At 35.9% G+C, this 22,916-nt stretch overlaps 2 protein-coding genes across 2 annotated transcripts in view; both read right to left on the bottom strand.

The window, feature by feature from the left end:
- Positions 1-1,090: 1,090 nt before the first annotated feature.
- Positions 1,091-21,613, bottom strand: LOC136038177 (uncharacterized). The gene is made up of 2 exons (XM_065721254.1): positions 17,217-21,613; positions 1,091-4,590 (listed from the first exon to the last, which is right to left on the bottom strand). The coding sequence occupies exon 2, from the start codon at positions 4,584-4,586 to the stop codon at positions 1,500-1,502; it is 3,087 nt and encodes a 1,028-aa protein (XP_065577326.1). The 5' UTR covers positions 4,587-4,590; positions 17,217-21,613; the 3' UTR covers positions 1,091-1,499.
- The window catches only part of LOC136038178 (uncharacterized), a 118,955-nt gene continuing 117,652 nt past the window's right edge, over positions 21,614-22,916 (bottom strand). The window contains exon 7 of the mRNA XM_065721255.1: positions 21,614-22,668. Within this exon, the coding sequence (XP_065577327.1) occupies positions 22,557-22,668 (112 nt within the window). The 3' untranslated portion in view covers positions 21,614-22,556. The remainder of the gene's footprint in view (positions 22,669-22,916) is intronic.

Raw genomic sequence — 22,916 nt, 5'->3', positions numbered from 1 at the left:
TGTCAGGTAGCGTTTTGGAAGGAACCAACATTTTTTTCTTTTTCTCCTTCTGTATATGGGTCCCTTTATCCACAACACTTAAGGAGACAAGTTTCAAGCCCATCAGAAAAAACGACTTCAGCCCTTTTTGGGCCCCTTGTTTGTTTGTTTTTTTGGGGGGAAGGGTTACAGTGCCTTGAATACTTCAATTGTAATGTAAGTACCTCTTGGCCTAAGAAATTATTGGCGTAAGTTTCGAACTCCAGAGACGAAAAAATTCACATTCACCCCCGTCCTGTGGTGGCGCAGTGAGTTTGACGTTAGCTTGGTAACACGGGAACGCAGAAATGCACTGCAGGGCCGACGCAGGGACCTTAGTAGTCAAGAAGCGTCGTTAATCTGATACAATCACATTCACCCCCCCGCCCCATCTCCCCATTCCATAACAAAAAGTTTGATCCAGAGAGTGAAAATTGAGGGTTCCAGGCCAACGGCACAGCCAAGGTTATTCACATCCCTTCTTTTTTGATTTATAAAACTTATTTATAAACATCAGACTATTTGAAAAAATGAGCATCCCAAAATTTCAATCATATGTCATAGAGGGCTAAAAAGGCTTAAAGGACAGTCATAAAGGGCAGGGAGGTCGGCCGTTTGCCTTCCAATCACTTGTGATGCTGAAAAAGGCCACTAAAACTTTCAATTTCAAATTGAATGAGTTTATTCTGCAACCAATTGTCCTGTATGAAGATGACGGGATAAAATGCAATAAAACCATATGCCTCTTTACTTAGGCAGTGCCAAAGTAATGCCTCTAGCTACTTAACTAATTTTCAATCCAAATTTATCTTCACTTATATTCCTCTAAGCATGTGTAACCCTAATCATAAATTTCTTCCACATAGATATGCTTGTGTTAACTTAAATCTAATACTGTAAATAAATGTATACTATTCTATTGGACTCTACTAAAGACGTGGCCCATAGCATATCTATTATAGCTTTTCTATTGTTTTCTTGGGCAGGGATTTAACCATAGACGTATTATTTAAGATTATAAATTATGGGTTTAACGCCCTCCTTATGTACCTGCACAGAAGTCTTGATAGCATTATAGAGTACTCAGAGTTTATATACAGTATTCATATCGAAACAACAAAAAACAAATTCAGATATGGACTTTTTGAGCAAAAGAAAAAGATAACTTCGAAGACCACACTGCCTTTCCATGACGAAAGTAAAACAGTTCAAAATAGGGATGATACCTTTTTATTGACAGTGAATAGATATTAAATTATTTGACTGGATATTTCGGACACATGTACAGTGTTCATCATCAGCAGTAAAACTAAAAAAGTTTTACTCCTGATGATGAACACTGTATATGTGTTCGAAATATCCAGTTAAATAATTTTATATCTATTCACTGTCAATAAAAAGGTATCATCCCTGTTTTGAACTGTTTTACTTTCTTAAAAGAAAAAGAACACTCGCAATAATAATGTTGAAGGAAATGTCACTTAAGCGGTTTCAGTTCCACGGAGAATGCTAAAATAGTTATTTTTGTACATTACAGGAATACTGTCTTCATTGATAAAGTTTCTGCATGGTTTATAGCTCCGGTAAGGATTTCTCTGTGGTTTTACAAGAACTTCTGCCTTTACTGTTCTCATCACTCTCTCCACATCCTTTGGTGCTTCCTCACTTGTATATGCTGTTAAAATTAAAGGGATAAATGGATCTTTTGTTAAGTACTCAATACAAGGAGCCCATGTATCTCTTTCTGAGTGCCCTGTGTCTCGGTATAAGCCACAATTGAAAGCAATAATAACAGTTGGTTTGATGTAATGTTTGGTCTTTACATAGTCTTGATAGAGAATGTCTGGCTGAAAGTCATATTCAATATTCCTTCCACTGCTTGAGCAGCGTGGGCAGCGAAGGTCTTCATTGCATACTCCAGTGGGTATGATACATGGGCTAGAGACTAAATCAGGACCAATGAATACAATTCGAAGATATTTAAGGTTAGGCAAAAGATGAGCAAAAAATATATCCCACTTTATGATGTTATTACATTCAAAAATAAGCTCAGCACCAACAACATGTATCACAATTGAATTAAGAGAATTAATAGCTGTTGGTTTAAATGTACCTTTACCTTTTGATATCACCTTTTCAAGGGCTTGTATTGCATAAATAACTGTCAAAGGGTAGCTAGCAAATTCTGTGAGGCAAGAGAAGGTAGCATTATCATAATTAGATGATCGTTTGGGACCAAGCATTTTTGTAACGAGGAATTCTTTAATATTGTCTGGTAAAATTTCATAATTCTGAAATACTCTATCCGGCAATGGAGGATCAATAGGTCCAATCTTAGCCTGTTTTACGTTAATATCAAACAGTAATTTGAGGTCACTACACCAACGATCATGATCTTTTTTCTTGTGATCAGGAGAACAAAAAAAGCTCGAAAGGCATTTTTTACATTGATGGAGTTTCTCACCATCCGTCTCATAGCAAGATTCACAATGTCTTGCAAATAGAAACATTTCTCTCTCGTAAGGCTGGAGAGCCCGTTTTATGAAGTCTTCACATTCCATCATAGTCGTGTACCGTATCCTCTTCCAAGTTTCGTAATCAGAATTTTTGGCAGATTGATACAAGTGTCGGTGTTGCCGTTTTTTTAGCTCTTTTCTAACAAATCTGCAAACATCCTTATGCTCAGGCCAGTGTTGCTTTTGATGTTCAGAAGAGCAATAGGCTATCATCCTACAAGCAGCACAGGATTTCAATATCGTTTCTCCCCTGTGTGTTTCCTTACAAACGTGACAGACATTAGACATGAAAACAGGTCTGACTTCGAAAATATCTTCATTTTCTTCGACCATTGATGAGTCTTCAGGGCCATTTTCACTTCGCTGTTTTACCAAACATTCATTGATTGTTGGCTTTTTTTCTGATGGAACCTCCATTTTGATCTGCTTCTTCTTGTTTTCACCAAATTTGTAGCCATCCTTGTTTAAATTATTGCGTTCATCTTTACCCAACCGAGATTTAGATTCTTGAGTTTCTTTGTGATCTGTCACATTGACATGAATGTTTTCAAAATGGGTTTTCTCCAAAGGGTTGAATTCTGAATGTTTTTTCTGAGGGTTAATTATGATTGAATCCTTGAGGAACGACTGTCCTGTTACTGAATCAGTACTTACTATCGATTCCCTGGTTTCATCACTTTTCTTTCCCTTTTTCGCAAGTTTGTCTTCAAACTTTGGATCTACTATTTCACTTAATTCCGCTACTTTAATTTCACCACCAAGTTCATTTGAATCAGCCCCGTTAGCACTATGTGACGGTTGTTTAACTATAACTTTCATACAATTTTCATCATCGAACATATCCACAAAACTACTTTTTACGTCAGGATTCTTGAGTGCTTGATTATTCCCTTTGTTCACCTGAAATTCTGTACTATCCTTTTCACTTTCACTTCCATTGGCGTCTACCTCGACAGAACACTCAAGCGATGATCCAGTTTCACCCCCTTTCGAGGCATAACATCCGTCCTTATTTTTAACGTTTCCTATTCTTACGCTGCTTAGAAAAGTTTCTAACGGTTGTTTTGATGGAACCTGACTCAGAAATTTTTCTGGTACTCTGCTAATGTCACATTCCCTCTTTAATTTTTCAACATTATCTATTACGGTTTCAGTAAATTTTTCACCAAGTATGCCACTTTTTTCTCCACTGTCGAATTTTAACTCTTGTTCTACGTTATTTATTAGGTTTCCTTTTTCTTCCTTTTCTAAAATACCACAATCTTCTTTCTTGGTTTTACTTTCTCCCTTAATCACTTGTTTAACCTTACTTTCGGCAATATTCTCCAGTAATAGTGTTTCTGAGACGGCCATAATTATATTCTGATCCAGAGATTCTGCAAGTTTTTGTTTTCTTTCGTCATCTCGTGTATCTTCTATTTTGTTTCTTCTTTTCTTATCCTTCCTTTTCACTTCCATAAATTCCCCAGCGTCATCGATTACGGTTGATTCCTCTTCTTTTAAAATTGCATTAGCAATAGATAACGGCACGGCTGTCAAAGCGATTCTTTGTCCATTCTTTTCTTCTTTAATATTTTTTGCTAAACTGCCAATATCATTCCTTTGTGTTTTAGAAGTAGCGTTGAAGTTGCTTTCAATATTCATTTTACCTTCCAGATTGGCTGTTTCTGTTTGGGTATATTCATTATTTAGCTTTTCTACTCTTTGTACTTCATCATTTTTAAACATATTTCCACTATTGTTTTGTGTTTCGCCAATGTTTTTATCTCTGCCTTTATCGACATTACCTGAATCATTCTTTGCGACATTTACATTTTTATTCTTATCCTCGTCTTCAAGGCTGTTTTGTTTTTCTTCTGTAAAAGTATTTTTGACATTTGTACTTTTATAGTTCTCACATTCGTCAGGATCATGCTTCGGATAGCCATCACAACCATCATCAGCATGACTCTTTTTATTTGGTAACAAAGATTTAGAGTTAGCCACTGACATATTGCATATTGCTGGATTATCTTGATGAGATCCAGACTTCCTCCCTCTTTTTCTCGCCATTCATCTGAAAATAGTATTTGACTGTAAGAACAACTAAACATTCAAATACCAGGGACATCAAAAGTAAAACATTATTTGCCCCCTGGCTCAATCTTTGTTCTATCCTTACCTGAAAACCGAGATCTTTTAAAATTTTTCTTTTGGTTATTACAAACCTATAAAAGTTATTTTTGCTACGTATATCCTTTCTGTTGTTGCCACAATTGAACCTTGACAGAGGCGAGCGAAAAATTCTTTTGTTTACAAAAAAAAAAAACCACCAACATTTGTAATGCCCAATTTTTCGCAGCTAGTCGTCGAGTAATATAACGTCAATAGGAAAAAACACCCATTCTGTTTGGTTGGGCTGTTGAACAGATGTCGGAATATGTAAAAATTTAGTAGTAAAAGTGATATTATTAAAACAGAAGAAAATACGGATTCTACTTATATGTCAATAGACAACTAAAGGGATAAATATAATAGAACAGAATAGTGCGAAACTGCGAATGGTCTTTCTAAACAAAAATGTTTCTGTAGGTAGTTTCAAATAGTATGGGTAATTTACAAGACTGGGAACTGGCGCTAGTGTCGACAAAAAAATATCCTCGTCACCATCTAGCGTTTAGCGACACATGACATTTTTTTTCGGCGTAGTCATAAGAATATTTCTTAGTTGGTAAAATTAGTGTAGTAATAAGTGCCTGATCTCAGATCCTGACAGAAAAACGATTATAAAGTATAAAAAAGGCCAAGTGTCAAGTTCAAGTTTATTTATTTATTAATCATACATACGTGTATATATATAACTACATGGCGTGTCAACAAATGCTACATGGCGTTGATAATTTTTGCAAACTAGCTCTTTGAGTAAGTCAATCTAAAAATTTGATGTTTTTAATCTAGAAAAATGTTAATAGCATTCACATTAACACATTGCTTAGATTTAAGCAAATTTGTTTTTTTTCAAAGACAATCATGATGCTTCTGATGACGATGCATCCTTTTCACTTATTTTCTGCTGATTCTGATTTTTTATTATATACTAGCTGTTGGGGTGGCGCTTCGCGCCACCCCAACACCTAGTTTGTTGGGGCGCTTCGCGTCCCCCCCCCTAGCCCCCCCGCGCGCGCAAGTCGTTACGCGCCATATTAGTTACGCGCCATTGTAGTTGTGTCCCTGTGTCCCACCTGTGAATATAGATAGTTATATATATATTTTTAACTACGTAAAACTTGCGAATGTACAACATTCTTGGCTGTCCCATTGTCTGTACCGACTCTTGAACATGCAACATATAATTGTCCATGGGAAAAACAATCTGTATTCAGATCTATACCTCATTATTCTAATGATTGCCCTTGAGCTTTGTTGATGGTGATTGCTAATCGAACATTCCCTGTGTCCCTGTCGTCATTTATATATCCTCCTGTGCCCCCCGGCGTCCCCGTTGTTGTTGTTTTCCTGTGTCCCGGTCGTCATTTGTGTCCCGGTGTCCCAGTCTGTAATTTCTCTTTGAGTGTCGCGGTCGTCATTTATATTCCCTGTGTCCCGGTCGTCATTTTTGTCCCGGTCGTCATTTGTGCTCCGGTGTCCCGGTCTGTAATTTCCCTTTGAGTGTCCTGGTCGTCATTTATATTCCCTGTGTCCCAGTCGTCATTTGTGTCCCGGTGCTTTGTTGATGGTTATTGCTAATCGAACATTCCTTGTGTCCCGGTCGCTTTCTCTTTGAGTGTCCCGGTCGTCATTTATATTCCCTATGTCCCGGTGTCCCGGTCGTAATTTGTGTCCCGATGTCCCGGTGTGTAATTTCGTCAATCAACAGACATGACGTCAGTCGACACACAAACATGACGTCACTCGACAGACACACACACAGACAACTTATTTTTATATATATATAGATTATCTTATATTATTATCTGATTATCTTATATTATTATATATATTATCTGATTTTTTATTATATATATTATATATATATTTTATTTTATTATCTCATTTTCTGATTTTTTCCATGCGTTCCGTAATTTCAAAATGGACGCCTGCGAGTGTAAAGAAATGAAATAAAAATTTATGTTTTATTCCATTAAAAATGGAATTTCCGGTTTTCCCAATTTCTTTAAAGTCGTATATGGTTGTGTAAGTTACCACTTAACATATTCATTTCACTTTTAGTTTCCTTGGTACTTTAAGCTTACTGACAACATCTTGGGTCTCTTTATAACGGGGAGTGTAAGTAAGGAAAGTTGTTATTCGATATACAGTTTACGGTTTTGCTCAATGATTCCTCAGAAACTCCCAATAAATCATTTTATTTCTGGCCACCAGCGGGTCATCAGCGTACACTATGGGGCGCATATTTTGTGTTATATACCGTATAAGACACAACATTAAAAACGGCGAAACTTGATATTTTGCAGCGGAGACCATGTACTTGACATTATTTTCCCTTTGTAAATGAAAATGAAAATTCAATATTTACACTACGTAAAAAAAAAGAATTAATAAATTTCGTGCTTCTATAAGAAAAATAACAAACCATTGTTTCAAAATGCCGAAGTGAGTTATGCACCACCCTGAATATGTATTTATGTGTACCGAAAAATTCAGGGAGTTATAAGGGAGTAGACGCATACTGTGAACTTCAAGAGCATTTTTGTTGCTTGGATATTATTATATTAGTTTGATGAGTGTGATCAGTTATAAAATGGCCCTGCCAATAAACATGTATAGACAACTTTCTCTTAACATTTTATTTAGAAGTTTTTTTTTATACATAGATTAGGTATATCCTTGCCAATACATATACACACAAAATTACACATCTTTGAGTTCCCATTTTTTAGAGAAAACTGAAAAACTACATAAAATAGCAATAGGGCTTTACAAAGTACTAGTTGCTGACTGGCCAGCGAACATCACATCAAACGCACGTTTCAAAATTGCTGTAACTTAATTTAAGTGACAAGAGAAATAAAAGTAGCATAATATATATGCCTACCTATATAATAGCCAGGCAATGGAATAAATTACCCTAGAATGTCGTAGAAAATGAATGTTACTGAATTTGATGAGACTTAATCGGTCGTTATTTATAAAACCATGCATTATGAAAATTGATTTTAATAATTAAATCGACGCAACATACACATAAATGTGGCATCGAACAACAAAATTGCTGAGATAAGACCTAAGGCCTTTGATGAGCCTTTAATATATAAATAGATATTATTTATATATCCTTGAGGGCCATTGTTGATGCGTGGGATGTCAAATCGACGTTTCAGTTGCTGGGTCTTTTTTACGGGGACAAGTAGGCTTTAAATCGAAAAATTAAATTCGCTTGAAATATTACTTCAACATCTGGGGTTTACGTTCCCCGATATCGGAATGCGATTATGTGGGTGAAGGTTTGGTTTGCTTCAGTTTCGAATCAGAGTTTGAAAACTTTGTTTTTCCTGTTGATAAGAAGAAAAATCCATTTCCGTTTATAAGAACTTGCTGCAGGTTTTTAGATGTAACAATGTAAATTGTAAAGATGTAAGTTGACAAGGAGGATTTTGGGCAAACTGTCATCGTTCATCAGCAGAATGTGTCCTAGTCATCTCAGCTTTTCTCTCATTATAGACCAAAAAAGCATAATTGACCCATTTGATTCAGGTCCCAAAACAATCTATAGGGAATTGTTGTGGAAAATATCTGGCAAATCCTCCTCCTTTTTAGCACTCCATGATGCATAGCCATACTTGATCACTTTCATCACTGTAATTTCCAATATTACAGTCTTTTTTGCAGAGACTTATCTTCCTGTTCTTCCAAGCTCTTTTCAAATGTGAAGAAACACCTTGGGTCTTGGTTATTCTGCTTTTTATACCTTCATTTCACCCACTGTCTTTAGCTTTAAATTTTTTTCTTTAACTTTTTTAACTTTAATAAATCAGAACTTACTAAGACTAAGGAATAAATATCAGGATATGTATATTAAACTGACAACGCACACTCATCTTTTTTCAGTAAATTGCAGTTCATGTTCTGGTCTTGAGAAAGCATGGGAGTTTTCAGCCTTAATCATGGTAATTCATGCTCTATTTGAGCTTGACTCAGTTATTTATGGTAATTTTTGTTCATTTTGGGTTTCATTTTTTTTACGGTGATTTGGTAGTTTAACGATTGGTAGATTATTTATTTTTATTTCTACTAATTTTTGGTTCAATAGAGTTCTTTACTTTTCTTTGAAAAACCAGTTTTGTGGAAAAAGTTTATTTTATTAATTTCTGTTTTTATTGACATAGTTACTTCATAAACTTTTATAAACTTATTAAGCAATGGCTGTTATAGTCTGTTTTATTTATATGTTTTATTTATTTATATTTATATGTTTATATGTTTTATTTATTTCTATTTTTATATGTTTTTCGAAACTTATAGTCCACACTATCCTCTTCTCCCCCGAAAGTTTCTCAACACGTGTCTTAGTTTGGTTCTTTGCTGAAATTCTAGAATGTTTGATTAAAAATATTATGTTTCATTACTACACTGCATCCAGAATTGAACTCAGATTTCAAATCCTTTCCAGGTCTATTGTCTTTAAACATAGGCTTTTGAGGTATTTTTTCTTCGATTAGTAAAATAAAAAAAAAATCGAAAAACTTTTCATTTTTTTGTTGGGGGGACTGGGGTTCTTGGTATTATCTTCCCCCTTTTCTACTACGTTAATTTTTGGAGGGATCCCGAGGACCCCTTTTCGATTTTATGTGGATTAGATTTACCCTCCCAAAAGTAAAGGGGGAGGGATAAATTAGAACCTCGACCCTTAAATTTACCGAGGCACCTCACACCAACCATAGGCATGCTAAGAGATTTAGCATTCTCAAGTAAAAACAAGAGCTAAGAGCTCATATGGCACTTGTGACGAGGCAAGAAGAGCTAAGAGCCAAGAGATCATACGGTATGAGCTCTAACAAAATTCTATGAATCAATAGATTGATTTAAAAGGAAAATAAGAGGCTTAATGCCGGTCAGGATTTAAAATAAGAGCTCTGAGTCACGATGTCCTTCTAAATATCAAAATTCATTAAGATCCGATCACCCACTCGTAATTTATCAATACCTAATTTTTTTCTAATTTTTCCTCTCCCTTTAGCCCCCCAGATGGTCGAATCTGGGAAAACGACTTTATCAAGTCAATTTGTGCAGCTCCCTGACACTTCTACCAATTTTCATCGTCCTAGCACATCCAGAAGCACCAAAATCACCAAATCACTGAACCCCTCCTCCCAACTCCCCCAAAGAGAGCGAATCCAGTACGGTTCCGTCAATCACGTATCAAGGACGTTTGTTTATTCTATCCGCCAAGCTTCATCCCGATTCCTTTCCTCTAAGTGTTTTCCAAGGTTTCCCCCTCCAACTCCCCCCAATATCAAAAGATTTCGTCGGGATTTGAAATAAGAGCTCTGAGACATGAATTCATTAAGATCCGATCACCTATTCGTAAGCTAAAAATACCCAAATTTTCTCTTTTTCCAAGAATTCCGATTTCCCCCTCGGAGAGAGAGAGAAGATCCGGCCCGGTTATGTCAGTCACGTATCTTAGACAGGTTTTTATTCTTCCCATCCAGTTTCATCCTGATCTCACCGCTCTAAGTATTTTCTAAGATTTCTAGTCCCCCCAACTGCCCCCTATTTACGCTGGATCCGGTTGAGATTTAAAAGAAGAGATCTGAGTTACGAGGTCCTTCTAAATATAAAGTTTCATGAAGATCCGATCACTTCTTCGTAAGTTAAAAATAAGTCATTTTTTCTAATTTTTCAGAATTAACATCCCCCCCCCTAATAGGGCGGATCCATTCCAATTATGTAAATCACGTATCTAAGACTTCTACTTATTTTTCCCACCAAGTTTCATCCCGATCCCTCCAATCTAAGCGTTTACCATGATTTTAGGTTCTCCCAACCCAAACTCCCCCAATGTCACCAGATCCGGTCGGGATTTAAAATAAGAGCTTTGAGACACGATATCCTTCTAAATATCAAATTTCATTAAGATCCGATCACCTTTTCGTAAGATAAAAATACCCCAATTTTCACGTTTTCCAAGAATTCCGGTTTCCCCCTCCAACTCCCCCAATGTCACAGGATCTGGTCGGAATTTAAAATTGGAGCTTTAAAGCACAAGATTTTTCTAAATATCAAATTTCATTAAGATCTGGTCACCCTTTCGTAAGTTACAAATACCTCAATTTTCAAAATTGCCACCCCAACTCCACCAAAGAGAGCAGATCCGGTCTGGTTATGCCAGCCACGTATCGTAGACAGGTTTTTATTCTTAACATCCAGTTTCATCCTGATCTCCCCGCTTTAAGTATTTTCTAAGATTTCCAGTCCCCCCAACTGCCCCCCAATTACGCTGGATCCGGTTGAGATTTAAAATAAGAGATCTGAGATGCGAGGTCCATCTAAATATGAAGTTTCATGAAGATCCGATCACTTCTTCGTAAGTTAAAAATACGTAATTTTTTCTAATTTTTCAGAATTAACCCCCCCCCCCCCTAATAGGACGGATCCATTCCAATTATGTAAATCACGTATCTAAGACTTCTGCTTATTTTTCCCCCCAAGTTTCATTCCGATCCCTCCAATCTAAGCGTTTACCATGATTTTAGGTTCCCCCACCCCAAACTCCCCCAATGTCACCAGATCCGGTCAGGATTTAAAATCAGAGCTTTGAGACACGATATCCTTTTAAATATCAAATTTCATTAAGATCCGATCACCTTTTCGTAAGATAAAAATACCCCAATTTTCACGTTTTCCAAGAATTCCGGTTTCCCCCTCCAAATCCCCCCAATGTCACAGGATCTGGCCGGAATTTAAAATTGGAGCTTTAAAGCACAAGATTTTTCTAAATATCAAATTTCATTAAGATCTGGTCACCCTTTCGTAAGTTACAAATACCTCAATTTTCAAAATTGTCCCCCCCCCCAACTCCACCAAAGAGAGCAGATCCGGTCTGGTTATGTCAGCCACGTATCGTAGACAGGTTTTAATTCTTAACAGCCAGTTTCATCGTGATCTCACCACTTTAAGAGTTTTCTAAGATTTCTGGTCTCCCCAACTGCCCCCCCCCCCCAATTACGCTGGATCTGGTTGAGATTTAAAATGAGAGATCCGAGTTTCAAGGTACTTCCAAATATGAAGTTTCATGAAAATCTGATCACTCCTTCGTACGTTAAAAATAAGGCATTTTTTTCTAATTTTTCAGAATTAACAACCCCCCCCCCCCAATAGAGCGGATCCATTCCAATTATGTAAATCACGTATCTAAGACTTTTGCTTATTTGTCCCACCAAGTTTCATCCCAATCCTCTGATCCGATCCAAGTTTCATCCAAGTTTCATTTCTCTGACGTTGAGTATCAAAGAGACTTTCCCATCGTAAAAAGTAATTATAATTATTTTTTGAATACTTTAAAGTTTATTTTAGTTCGTAATTAAATTTGGCAGTTTACCTAAGTTTCTCATTTAAAGTCATATTTTTTAAAACAGCACTACAAATAAACAACAGAAACTGTTTTTAATGCTTTCATGAATTTCCTCTTTATGGCACTTGGTGAAAATCCATTAGATACTCCCGTCACGCTAGCTATGAGCATCTCCAGTCCTATAATCTAATAATAGGGTGGAGGGGGGAACACAATATTGATAGTTTTCTTTATTTCAAGTTTTTACTGGTGACTTCAATTCATGGAAATTAAGCAGGGGAAGGGGGCAAAATGTATTTTGAAAATCGGGGGGGGGGGTATATTTTTGTTTTTTAGTTTTGTTTAACGAAAATACCAAAAAATTAAAAATCTAGGAGGAGGAAGCAAAATAATCTTGGGGAGAAGTGCTTTAATTTGTAGAGATTTTTTTTTCAATTTGGTTCTCACAAAGATCTACTTTTTTCTCGAAAACTACGTGTATTTAAAGTTCCGCATTTCTTAAAGATGCCAGTATTAACAACCATCGAAACACGTTAGATTTTTTTTTTATTGCGTTGCGTGCTTGTACGTACCGCTGCTTTTTAAGCCTTTGCTCCTCAGGGAAGGTACAGAGTTTTAAGGTTGAAATTGAGAAGACTGAGATTTACATTCAAGCCCGTTCCTGCAAAGCCTTCAGGTGCCCCACACATGATCTGAAAAGGCACAAAAACGGTTGCTAAGGTGTATGTGGCATTAAGCGCTTGCAATTTTGTATTAAAATATCGGTTCATGGTTCCCTTGCCCAAAGCTGTATGCGACTTGACCCCCACACCTGATTTTGCGTGACTTGAATCTTTCTTAAATTAAAATCCTTGATATCTATGACTCATGTAGTTGTAATTGAAGTAACTGCTTTAAATGATTCCCCCCCCCCCAAAAAAAAATCTTACGACTAATCTCATTAATAGGAAAAGCGCTGCAAATAATGTAATTTTTACCCATATTGCTGCTACTGCTAGTAACAACTCACCGCAGCACCAATCCGCCTGAGCTAAATACAGCTACACACGTTCCCCTTGTTCCTTCTTACGTATTGTAATGTTTTTTTTTTTTTTTTAAATAAAATCTGACATACATTAAAGGGCAACACACGTAGCAAGATTCAGGAACCAAATTTGAGCAGCTCAGTGGGCAAAGCATTGCGGTACAAAAAAAAGAAAAAAAAGCTATTTGCGCGAGATTTTAAAACTAAATATCATGCACATCATTAGTCAAATGTATGTCATCAATAGATGCATGATTGACCTCAATTTATTATGTAGTTCTTTTATTATAATTATTAAGTATTTTTATTATCAAAATTTTTTTCTTTCAAAAATTTATTTCATTAGAAAAAACTTTAATTAAATTTTGAATTCTTTCATTACTAAATTACGAAGTTTTATCATAAATAGATATTTAATTATTATTATTTAGTTCTTTTAATTTTCCTACTGAAAGGAAGAAAATGATTGAGGATTTCTTTTTTTGATGATCCCGATAAAATTTGGCACCGTTTTTGTAAATCAGCACTGAAAACTAAAAACTTTTCAAGCTCAAATCAGCGTCGTTTCATTTGCAAATTGGGGCCGAAAAATGCTATGTGTGTTCTAGGCTTCAGGTAATGAGTCTATGGTATCGACCATGGAAAGTAGAAGAGCGTGTTCGGACCTTCGACTTTAGAGTTGCAGTCAACTTCAAGTGTTTTACCCTCCGTAGTCACAGCTACTCTGAGCATTTTACTCTCGAACACCAGTTAATTTTCCGTAACTCCTGTCACTAGGTAATAAAGTCAAGAAGAATCCAGGGGTGGCTTTATGGATAAAAAAATTGCCCCCCTCTAAGTTCTCAAGAATTGACGCAACTACTTAGTCAAACAGAAATTCAATCTTTTCCACTGTTTCTAGCTCACTCCGGAATCTAACTAATTCTTGGTAAAATATTGAAGAAAATACGAGCTACTTGGACCTGTCACAGGGCGTTTGTCGGTTTTCCCCTATAGGTAAATCTGTTAAAAATAATTTCTTGAGGAAAAATAAATTCTTGAGAAAATATTAAGGAAAATACGAGCTACTTAGATCCAATAGGGATCCTAGAAAAGATATCCTCCCCTGCGAATGTATATTAATATCCCCAAATTCATCTATTTTTGACCACTAAGAGAAGAAGAAATTCAAATAAGTTCGATCTTCGGCACTGGTTCTAACTTACTCCAGAGCTAAACTAATTCTCGAGGAAATAATTAGGAAAATACGAGCCACTTCGACCTGTCATAGTATGCTTGTCATTCTTATCTCCTTGATACATCTGCTAAAAATAAATTTCCCGTTAGGAGGACCAAGTGCCAAAGGACAGGTTGTTTGTAGCCAATTTTTGCTTCCGCATCGTTCGGAAGACTTAATTGGGGACATCAGATGATAATAACTGTCAAAACGTTTCATTTTGAATTGAGGCATTCGACTGATGGAAAAATATACGACAAAATTAACAATAACAAAAGGCTGTAAAAAAAAGGAATAAGAGACGTCATACCCAGAGGAGTACATACAGAGAAAATCTCATAAGAACGGATACTTCATTTCTTAAAATGGATACTTCCTTGTTAGACAGTACACACTCGAAAATTTAAGTTGGTTAATCATAATGAAATGTAGCAAAACATGATGGAAATATAACAGTCTATTAAAAAAAAAATGGAAACTACAACAAAGAATTACGGAAGGGGGGAGGGCGTCCAGAGCACATTATGTTAAATACCTAACCCAACCTAACTGAACCAAAATACCATCTCTTTATATCAAATACATAATAAAAATACCTAATATTTGTTTCCAGTGTATTTGATGGTAAGACCAATTGGGTTCCAGGGGTAAGACATTTAGAGGACTTGTAAGTAATAATCGGCTGTTAGGCTACAATCATCTTCAGCAAGGAGGAGTTTGCAACTTTGGTAGTTGCAATGAGGGACTTTCAACTTTCGCGAGTTGGTGTACCTAGTATTTATTTTAAGATCCTTACAGATTAACAACTTCATAGCTTAATAAAAGCGAGGAAACAAAACCAAAGTGTTGCTCTAGCAACACTTTACTCGGCGATGCCGAACAAAAGTTGCCACAACACCTCACGTTGCCCACACAACGTACATCTAGTTTTTACTTGTCTTTGGCCTATCTCTTAGATTTTTATTTTATAAACTTCTTTTTTGAACAAAATCTTTTTGTTTATTTATGTGTGCCTTTTATTGACATTTTTTCATTTACTAATAGAACCAATACTTATGTGTTTTTTTTTCGTTTTTTTCTGCTTAAGTATTAGTATCGTGATATGTTATTTATATTTTAGACAAAAAAACGAAACAAGTTTTAATAATTATTTTACTATAGAGTTTCTGTGGATTGGGAGGGAGAATATTATTCAAATGGATTGAGATTTTTTAATTCAATTTTAATAAAAATCCTACAGGTACGAATAAAATAGTAATTTTAAGTTTCAAATGCTTTATTCATATAAATCAGGATATACAACAAACTAACCTACCACCATATAAAGAATAAAATTTGGAAAGAACAAAAACACATAAAGAATAAAATATAAATATAATAAGGAGTGATTGATACAATAATATATATTATGTAAAATACAAGAATAATTAAGCTTAGTTTTTTCTTAAAGAAAAAACTCACTTTCGGGTAATCAAATTACGTAATTTACGAATTAACTTACGTAACGAACTTCTATGTTCCAATCAAATGTTCTAATCAAATATGGTAAACTCTTGCACCTTTGGACATAAAACAACATCTTGAGAAAGTCGGGACTATAATTTTGCTTTATCAAGTTTTTCCAGAAAATCAGAGTTCATTCCACTCTAATTAGTAGTCTTAGGATTTTTATCGGAATATAATTGAATTCCTCCGTTTAATGTTCTTCTGAGCAGAAAAAATTAAAATTGTCATTGCTAAGTTTCAAATTTTTCATATGACAAATGACAAATTTTTGCACCCTTGGTGAAGATAGCTCCAAAATGGGCAGCGTATTCATAACAATTGTGTTTTAAAAAATGACGGTTTGTTTGTGTTCAAGACTGGTATATAGGATCAGAATCAATTAACTGAATAAAAACGAACAGTTGGTTATTCCGTATTTTTGAAGTCTTGCTCCAAAAAAGATGTTCCCCCCTCCATCACCGGTTCAACAACAGATAAGCGTTTATTGGTAGGAAATAATAAAGACATTTGAAAAGTAACTACCAGAATAATACCTTGCATTGGAGGCACGGATGCCCAAAAATATGATAATTTGGATTTTATTCTTCATGTATTTTGGCCGCTTGGGGCGCAAATCGCGTTTAAAAGCGCGACAATAGAATCCACCACCATTAGAAGATTATAATATCCACTTCATAGAAACGTAATGAAGCTTCTATAATTAACAACTCAGTATATTTACTACGTTCAGGGTCATATCCACGATTCTTTTCAGAGGGGGGGGGGGGTTACAAAAATCTTTAAAAAATGCATCCAAAATTGTATTCGGCTACATTTATTTTCGTTACGTTTTTACGATCCAGACAAACATTTCAGGGGGAGGATTCAGACTCCCTACTCCCCCTGGATAGGGCCTTGACTACGTTTCTTATCCTTTTCAAACATTTGTTTTTAATATTTACTATCCTTACTGGTTTCATTGTATTATTACAAGCCAAAAAGGTTGTCAGACGACAGACAAGAAAATAAAAGAGAAAAATGTAGCACATCCAGTTATCTTTTATAGGTACTGGAGAACATATATCTGTCCCCTTCCCCGAACAGGAATTTTCAGCCCCCTCCCCGAAATGCTGGTTTCATCTACTTTTTATATAGCCTATGATTGGCAGGGTGTTACGGACATTCTTTTTTATTGTCCCCAATTCTTTGTCTTGCTGAGTTTTTGCGACCAGTACTTATTTATTCTTTCAAAGGTGTAAAACCAAGACAGTACTTCGAAGAATCACTATCTATTTCATAAAACAGATTTTATGCCCACATAGCCAAAAAATACCTGAGAGGAATTTTAACCCCAATCGTTTCTAAAGGCCATACCGCTGTTTTTGCATTCAATAAATGTCTGTCTTGTATATTTTAGCATTAACTAAATTGAATTAAACTTACAAAGTCTGCTTTTCTCCTTTTTTATTTTCTACAGATGCTTTACTCCTAAAATCAAGAAGAGAACTAAATACGCTTTCTGTAACCTCCTATTCGATGTATTAAACTTAAACACGTGGCAAGGAGTTCCGAAAAGAAAAAGCTACGGTCCTTCTTAACTTGGCAATTATCAATGAAGAGACAACTAAAACAGAGCTTTGAATACTCCATTCTAGGCGGATACACAAAAAAAGGGGGCAGGGGTCATCACTCTCACCCTTACCCCGACACCTCAAAGGTTTCAACATTTTCCATAATATTACCTATATTTTACATATAATCTACCAGGTGTCAATATTTTTTTTCCCGAATTTATACTCATACCTAAAATAGAATCTGCGCGAGCAGAATCTTGAGGAAAATTCAGTTCTCCCTGGAAGAATATTTCATCAATCTAGACTACAGCTGAAGATTGCAAGCCGAATGTTTGGTTGGCACATGTCTCAAATCGCCTTTTTTCAAATTAAGACAGTGACGTCAATAGGGGGGGGACATTGGGCTCCAAGATATTTTTGCCCCCTCCTAGATGTTGGAAAATACGACTTATGGGTATTTTTATTGAAAAACGGCATTTTTTATAGTTCATTGAATCTATTGAAAGAAACAACAAAACAACATCCCCCTAGCAAATCTTTACGTAAACAATTTTAACACCTGTACCCTTCGATTCCATGATATTTGAATACCAAAAAATACAGTGTGTAACGAGAAGCCCAAAAAGAGCGGGAATCCTGGGAAGTAGAGAGGATTTCCTGGTACTTTAATATACATATATAAATATAGTACGAAATTTTATTCGATATATGGTTTGCTTCACGAATAATAGCAAGGGTCGTATCCAGGATTTTTTTATCGGGGGGGGGGGGACAAAAAGACTTTTAAAAACGCATCAAAAAAATTTTGTATTCATTTTCGCTACGTTTTTACAAGCCGAACAGACATTTAAGGAGGGGGGAGGGGTGTTCAACCTCCCCCTGGATACGGCCTTGATAATAACATATATTTTTTTATTGTCGTTGGTCAAGTGCCGAATGTCATTTTTTAGAAAGTTTGTTTTTGTCTGGGGCGTTTTTTTTTGTCGTTACACATTTTTTTCTGAGGAGAGCCATACATTTTTTTACATTTCCCGAGAATCCCAACCTTAGCCCGCCACTCCCTTGCAGACTTGGGTGTTTTGGACAGAATTTTACAAATCGCAAGGTTTCCAAATGCAAATTAGTATCATTTGAAGCGGATTTATTATTTAAGTCAGCATTTTCATGCACAAACTTCTATGTCAGACCATGCACTTACAAAGGCAGAGCTAAGGTCCTGGTGCCCTGGGACCATGTCTTCCTAAAACCACAAATTAGTCGCCAAACCAAAACTCAAATTTACAACGCCACAGTCTCAAGCATCATACTATATTCTTCCGAGACGTGGCCAAAAACTCAGACAAAGCTACGAAAAGTCGATGCCATTCAAACTAGACACCTGCGTCGACCTGAAAGCTCCAAATAGTATGACAAGGTCTGCAACGCTCGGATCCTGACGACCTTCAAGTTGACAAATCTCTCTACTCAAGCAGATGTCCATTCTCTGAGGTGGTACGCCCACCTACTCCACCTCCTGCCATGCACCCCTGCAAGAATCGTCACGGATTTCAGTCCCTCAGAAAATGGCTAGTGACGTCCTAGAGGGAGACCGCGCACCAGGTGGGCTGATGTAATAAACCAACGACTCCGCATGCACAATATCAACCAAAACAAGGCCCCATCACTAGCCAGGGACAGGACCACCTGAAAAAGACTGATGGCACTGTCAACTTGTTCCCTCTACCTTGGCAATCCAGCTGATCAAAAGCATTAGGTCAAGTAAGTCATGTCAAGGAGACCATGTGGTTTATGTGCCCCCTTCACTATCTCCACCATAATATAGGTAAACAAACAAAAACTCCCATTGACAGTCTCTCTGAAGTTGCACCCAAAACAGCCTATCCCCTATTTACGCCACTGTGTACTTACTCAGGCATGCGAGTAAGTCAGATATATACGGTAACGCAACCAATAGATTTAGAGACAAAAGAAGCTTTCTGATTGGCAGAATTTGAAATGGTAGACCCTAGAATGGGATGCTTTATTTTGCACAAAGATTCACCATTTGCTACATGTGACCATTTGCAACTATATTGGCATAGGACCAACCTATGCCAAAATAGAACCCAGATCTCCTAAAAAATGAAAGTTTGATAATATGCATTAAAAGAAGCTGTTTCTATTGATGATTCGAAACAGATGAAGTCCAACAAAAATTGCTTGCAAAAAAGAATCTGAATGATTTTAGGACAAAGGGAAACATTGCCAAAAACTGGGGTGGTCTTGAAGAAAATTTCATTATCAAATTCAACCTGTCTGAGAACTAAATTCCCGCGGCTTTAAGCCCTGTTACGCAAAAATACGAAATGTTGCATTTTGATCGAGATAAATGAATAGCTGTTTCCCTTGGTTCCCAGTGATGATTTATTTTAACGCAAAAAGGCTCAAGGGTAGTGGATACAAAGAAATCGCAAAAATGTTACGGTTCATAAAAACAGGTACGGTTCATTGCAGCCGTTGAAGCACAGAAAATATTACGAGATATTTGAGCAGCGTATCCATAGGAATAGGCTAAATCAAGTTCTAGAAGCCAAAAACAATATTCAAAGGACTAACTTGTATCGGCTCAGGATAGCTATGCCTAATTAAAAATATAATTCTTATCTTCTATGTTCATTTCCCTGGAAATATCCCCCAGGCTTTGAGGATTAAATTCTTGGATTAAAGGAAGATGACCTTCATGTACTTTAAACAAATATTAATGGATAACTTCTGATAAACATGATGAGTTTCTCACTTACATACAATTATGGTTTAAAACGCTTTAAAATTCAGAATATCAGGTGCGATTTTCAACGGTTCAGTAGAAATATTTCATCGAAGCCATTGAACCGTTGTGACGCATAAACTTGCTGCAAAAAAAAAACGGAAGAAATTTGACATATCACGCAAAAACGGCCGTTTTTGCGTGAAATAACGTCAGTGGAAACCCAGGGTTTATGTGCTAGATTATTATTTTTTTTTTCACCAGGGTTGTTCGCATCAAACTAGTGGTCGCAGATTGAAACACAATTTGAAAAATATTCGAAGAGCTAGAGTAAATAAACCAAGAGATAATGCCACAGCAACGTGCTAACTTCGGCCATTTTTGCCACAAAGGACAATTTTTGCGCAGCTAGAGGCAAAAGGGGAGAGCACGACTAGGGCAATGAAAAGTTTCTTTATTTTAGACAGACATGTAAGTTTGACTAGGCCCATACGTGAATGCCACTCGGGGTTGCCATCACAGTCAGTTTCTAAAGTGCTACGATTGCTATATTTGCTTGCTACACAGCGACTCTCGATAGTACTAAAGTTAGTAAAGTACCGGGTAAAATGGGTTCAATCTAAAGTTTGTGCCGGAACCAACTAAAGTTTTCCGGTCTCATTGACGCTGAACTCAGGGCAGTTGCTTATTGAGGCTTATACTCAAGAAATCTAGAGTTGTCTTATAACAGGAAGCCGATTGTTAATTTCAGTACCCAGGAAAATCCGTAAAGTATGCAGATAGCATCACAATGTCTCCGCGCATACAACACGCAAGTGGGATCACTACTGGCTAAAACCGTCACGGTAAGAAAACGAAATTCAATAGTATACATAGAAGAATATAGGGTACGAATCTCTATTGATGTATTACCTCCATATCCTCCCTCCCACTCCAAGAACAAAAAGTGTCATCATAAGAATCAAAAATCCATTTTTTTTGTAGAAAGCATCAACGTCTGATCTAGGTTACATGCAGCATATACGGGGGGGGGGTTACTTTTTCTTTACAACTATTAAATTTTATTATCTATCTATCTGATTAAACGAGCTATAACTGTATATAAGTTTTTTTTTTACGAAAACGGCATATTAATATTTTCTAAAACTTGGCTTACTACCGTTTTCCGGTGTGAAAAAACCGATCTAGATAGGTCACGACTTTGGGAAAATCCGTTTGCCTCTCCTAGTTCTTTTAACATTTTTCATAAATTGTCTGCTGACTAAAATTAGAGACCCCTGAAGATTGAAAGCCCAAAACCTAAGTAGGAGGGGTAGTTTGACAAATCAGTTGATTTCCAGCTTTTAGAGAAAGACTTTACCGTTAGAAAGCTGTGTAGTGAGTTTCAGATTTTCAATTGCTTCGCATTCATTGGTAAGCATTGCAGCAGAAAAATTACAGCAATAATTTGTATACCACGGGACTATACACATATAACATATGTTATAACATACATATAACTTATGTTATATGTATATGTTATATGTATATGTTATATGTGACGTATATGTATATCACTAATGTTATATGTGATATGTTATATGTAACTTATCTTATATAACATATGTTATACACATATAACATACAAATATACACATATAAGTTAATTGTTCGTATTTCAGTACGAAAACAATCTAGATAGGTCACGACTATGGAAAAATTCGTTTAGGGCCTTAATTTTGGAAAAAAAAACATGTTCCATGTGAATGACGTCACAAATAGCTAGACATGTAATACACTAATGGTTTAAATTTAACGGAATTGATTAAATTAATATTTTAAATGAATTTAGTTTAAATGAATAAAATAGAGTTAAGGTTGTTTTACAAGAGGAAAAACAAACGTCTTTCTTTTCATAAAGCGAAGCTTGTGCCCCCGGCACTATAAACTATACAGATGTTTTTTTGTTATCATTTTTTATTTTATCTATTTATCAGCTTTATTTATCATCCATTTTATTTACTGGTATTCACAAGATACTGGAATTAGGAAGCTGATATCACCTTTAGATACCATTGGGTACCAAAATTAGCAATCTACTGCACGGAGTTTCGACCCAAAGAAGTACTGACTCGATTACTGATGGCCTGATTTAAATGAAAACTACCTACAGAATGACCTACATAGAAATACCACAGGAAGGTATCTAAACTGATGTTAAACACATCTAAAGAGTACGTTTGTGAATAAATTAAATAGATAATATTTGATTTTAGTAAATAATTTTGAACCTAAAGTTTGAATCCGCGAGACTTCTTTTTCTGCCTTGCAATATTTTGATGGTTCAATTACTACAATTAAAAGGTCTATTTTCAACAAATCCTGTGAAGATAAATATTTTGGGAAGGATGATATTTATATGATATGCACTTTAAAATATATTGTGTTTCCGGCACTGTGCAAAATCCAAAACCGTTTTGGGAATTACGCTGAATTCAATCCCCAATCGTATTTTTTATATTGAATATTTCGTTTTTCAACAGGAATCTTTTCAAGTTTTCCCATTTCTTCTGGTGATAGAAAGGCGGATATACGTCTGCAAAAAAAAAAAAAAACGGTGGATGTAAGCCTGCAAGAAAAATAGATGTATGTCTGAAAAGAAAAATAGGGACGTAGGCTACGTCTGAAGAGAGAAAAAAAAAAGAGAAATAAGACTAAATTTCACTTTTATTTACACATGGGAAACAGCTTCAATCATCCGAGGTTTGTAAATCCAGAGCCAAAAGTTTAATAGATTTAATAATCGACAAAGACCAAATAATTAATTGTAGAGTTATAAGCACA

This window comes from Artemia franciscana, chromosome 17, assembly GCF_032884065.1.
Source record: "Artemia franciscana chromosome 17, ASM3288406v1, whole genome shotgun sequence".
Classification (NCBI taxonomy): Eukaryota; Metazoa; Arthropoda; class Branchiopoda; order Anostraca; family Artemiidae; genus Artemia; species Artemia franciscana.
The sequence above is the reverse complement of the archived record's forward strand: the minus strand, read 5'-3'. Positions and strand labels throughout refer to the sequence as shown.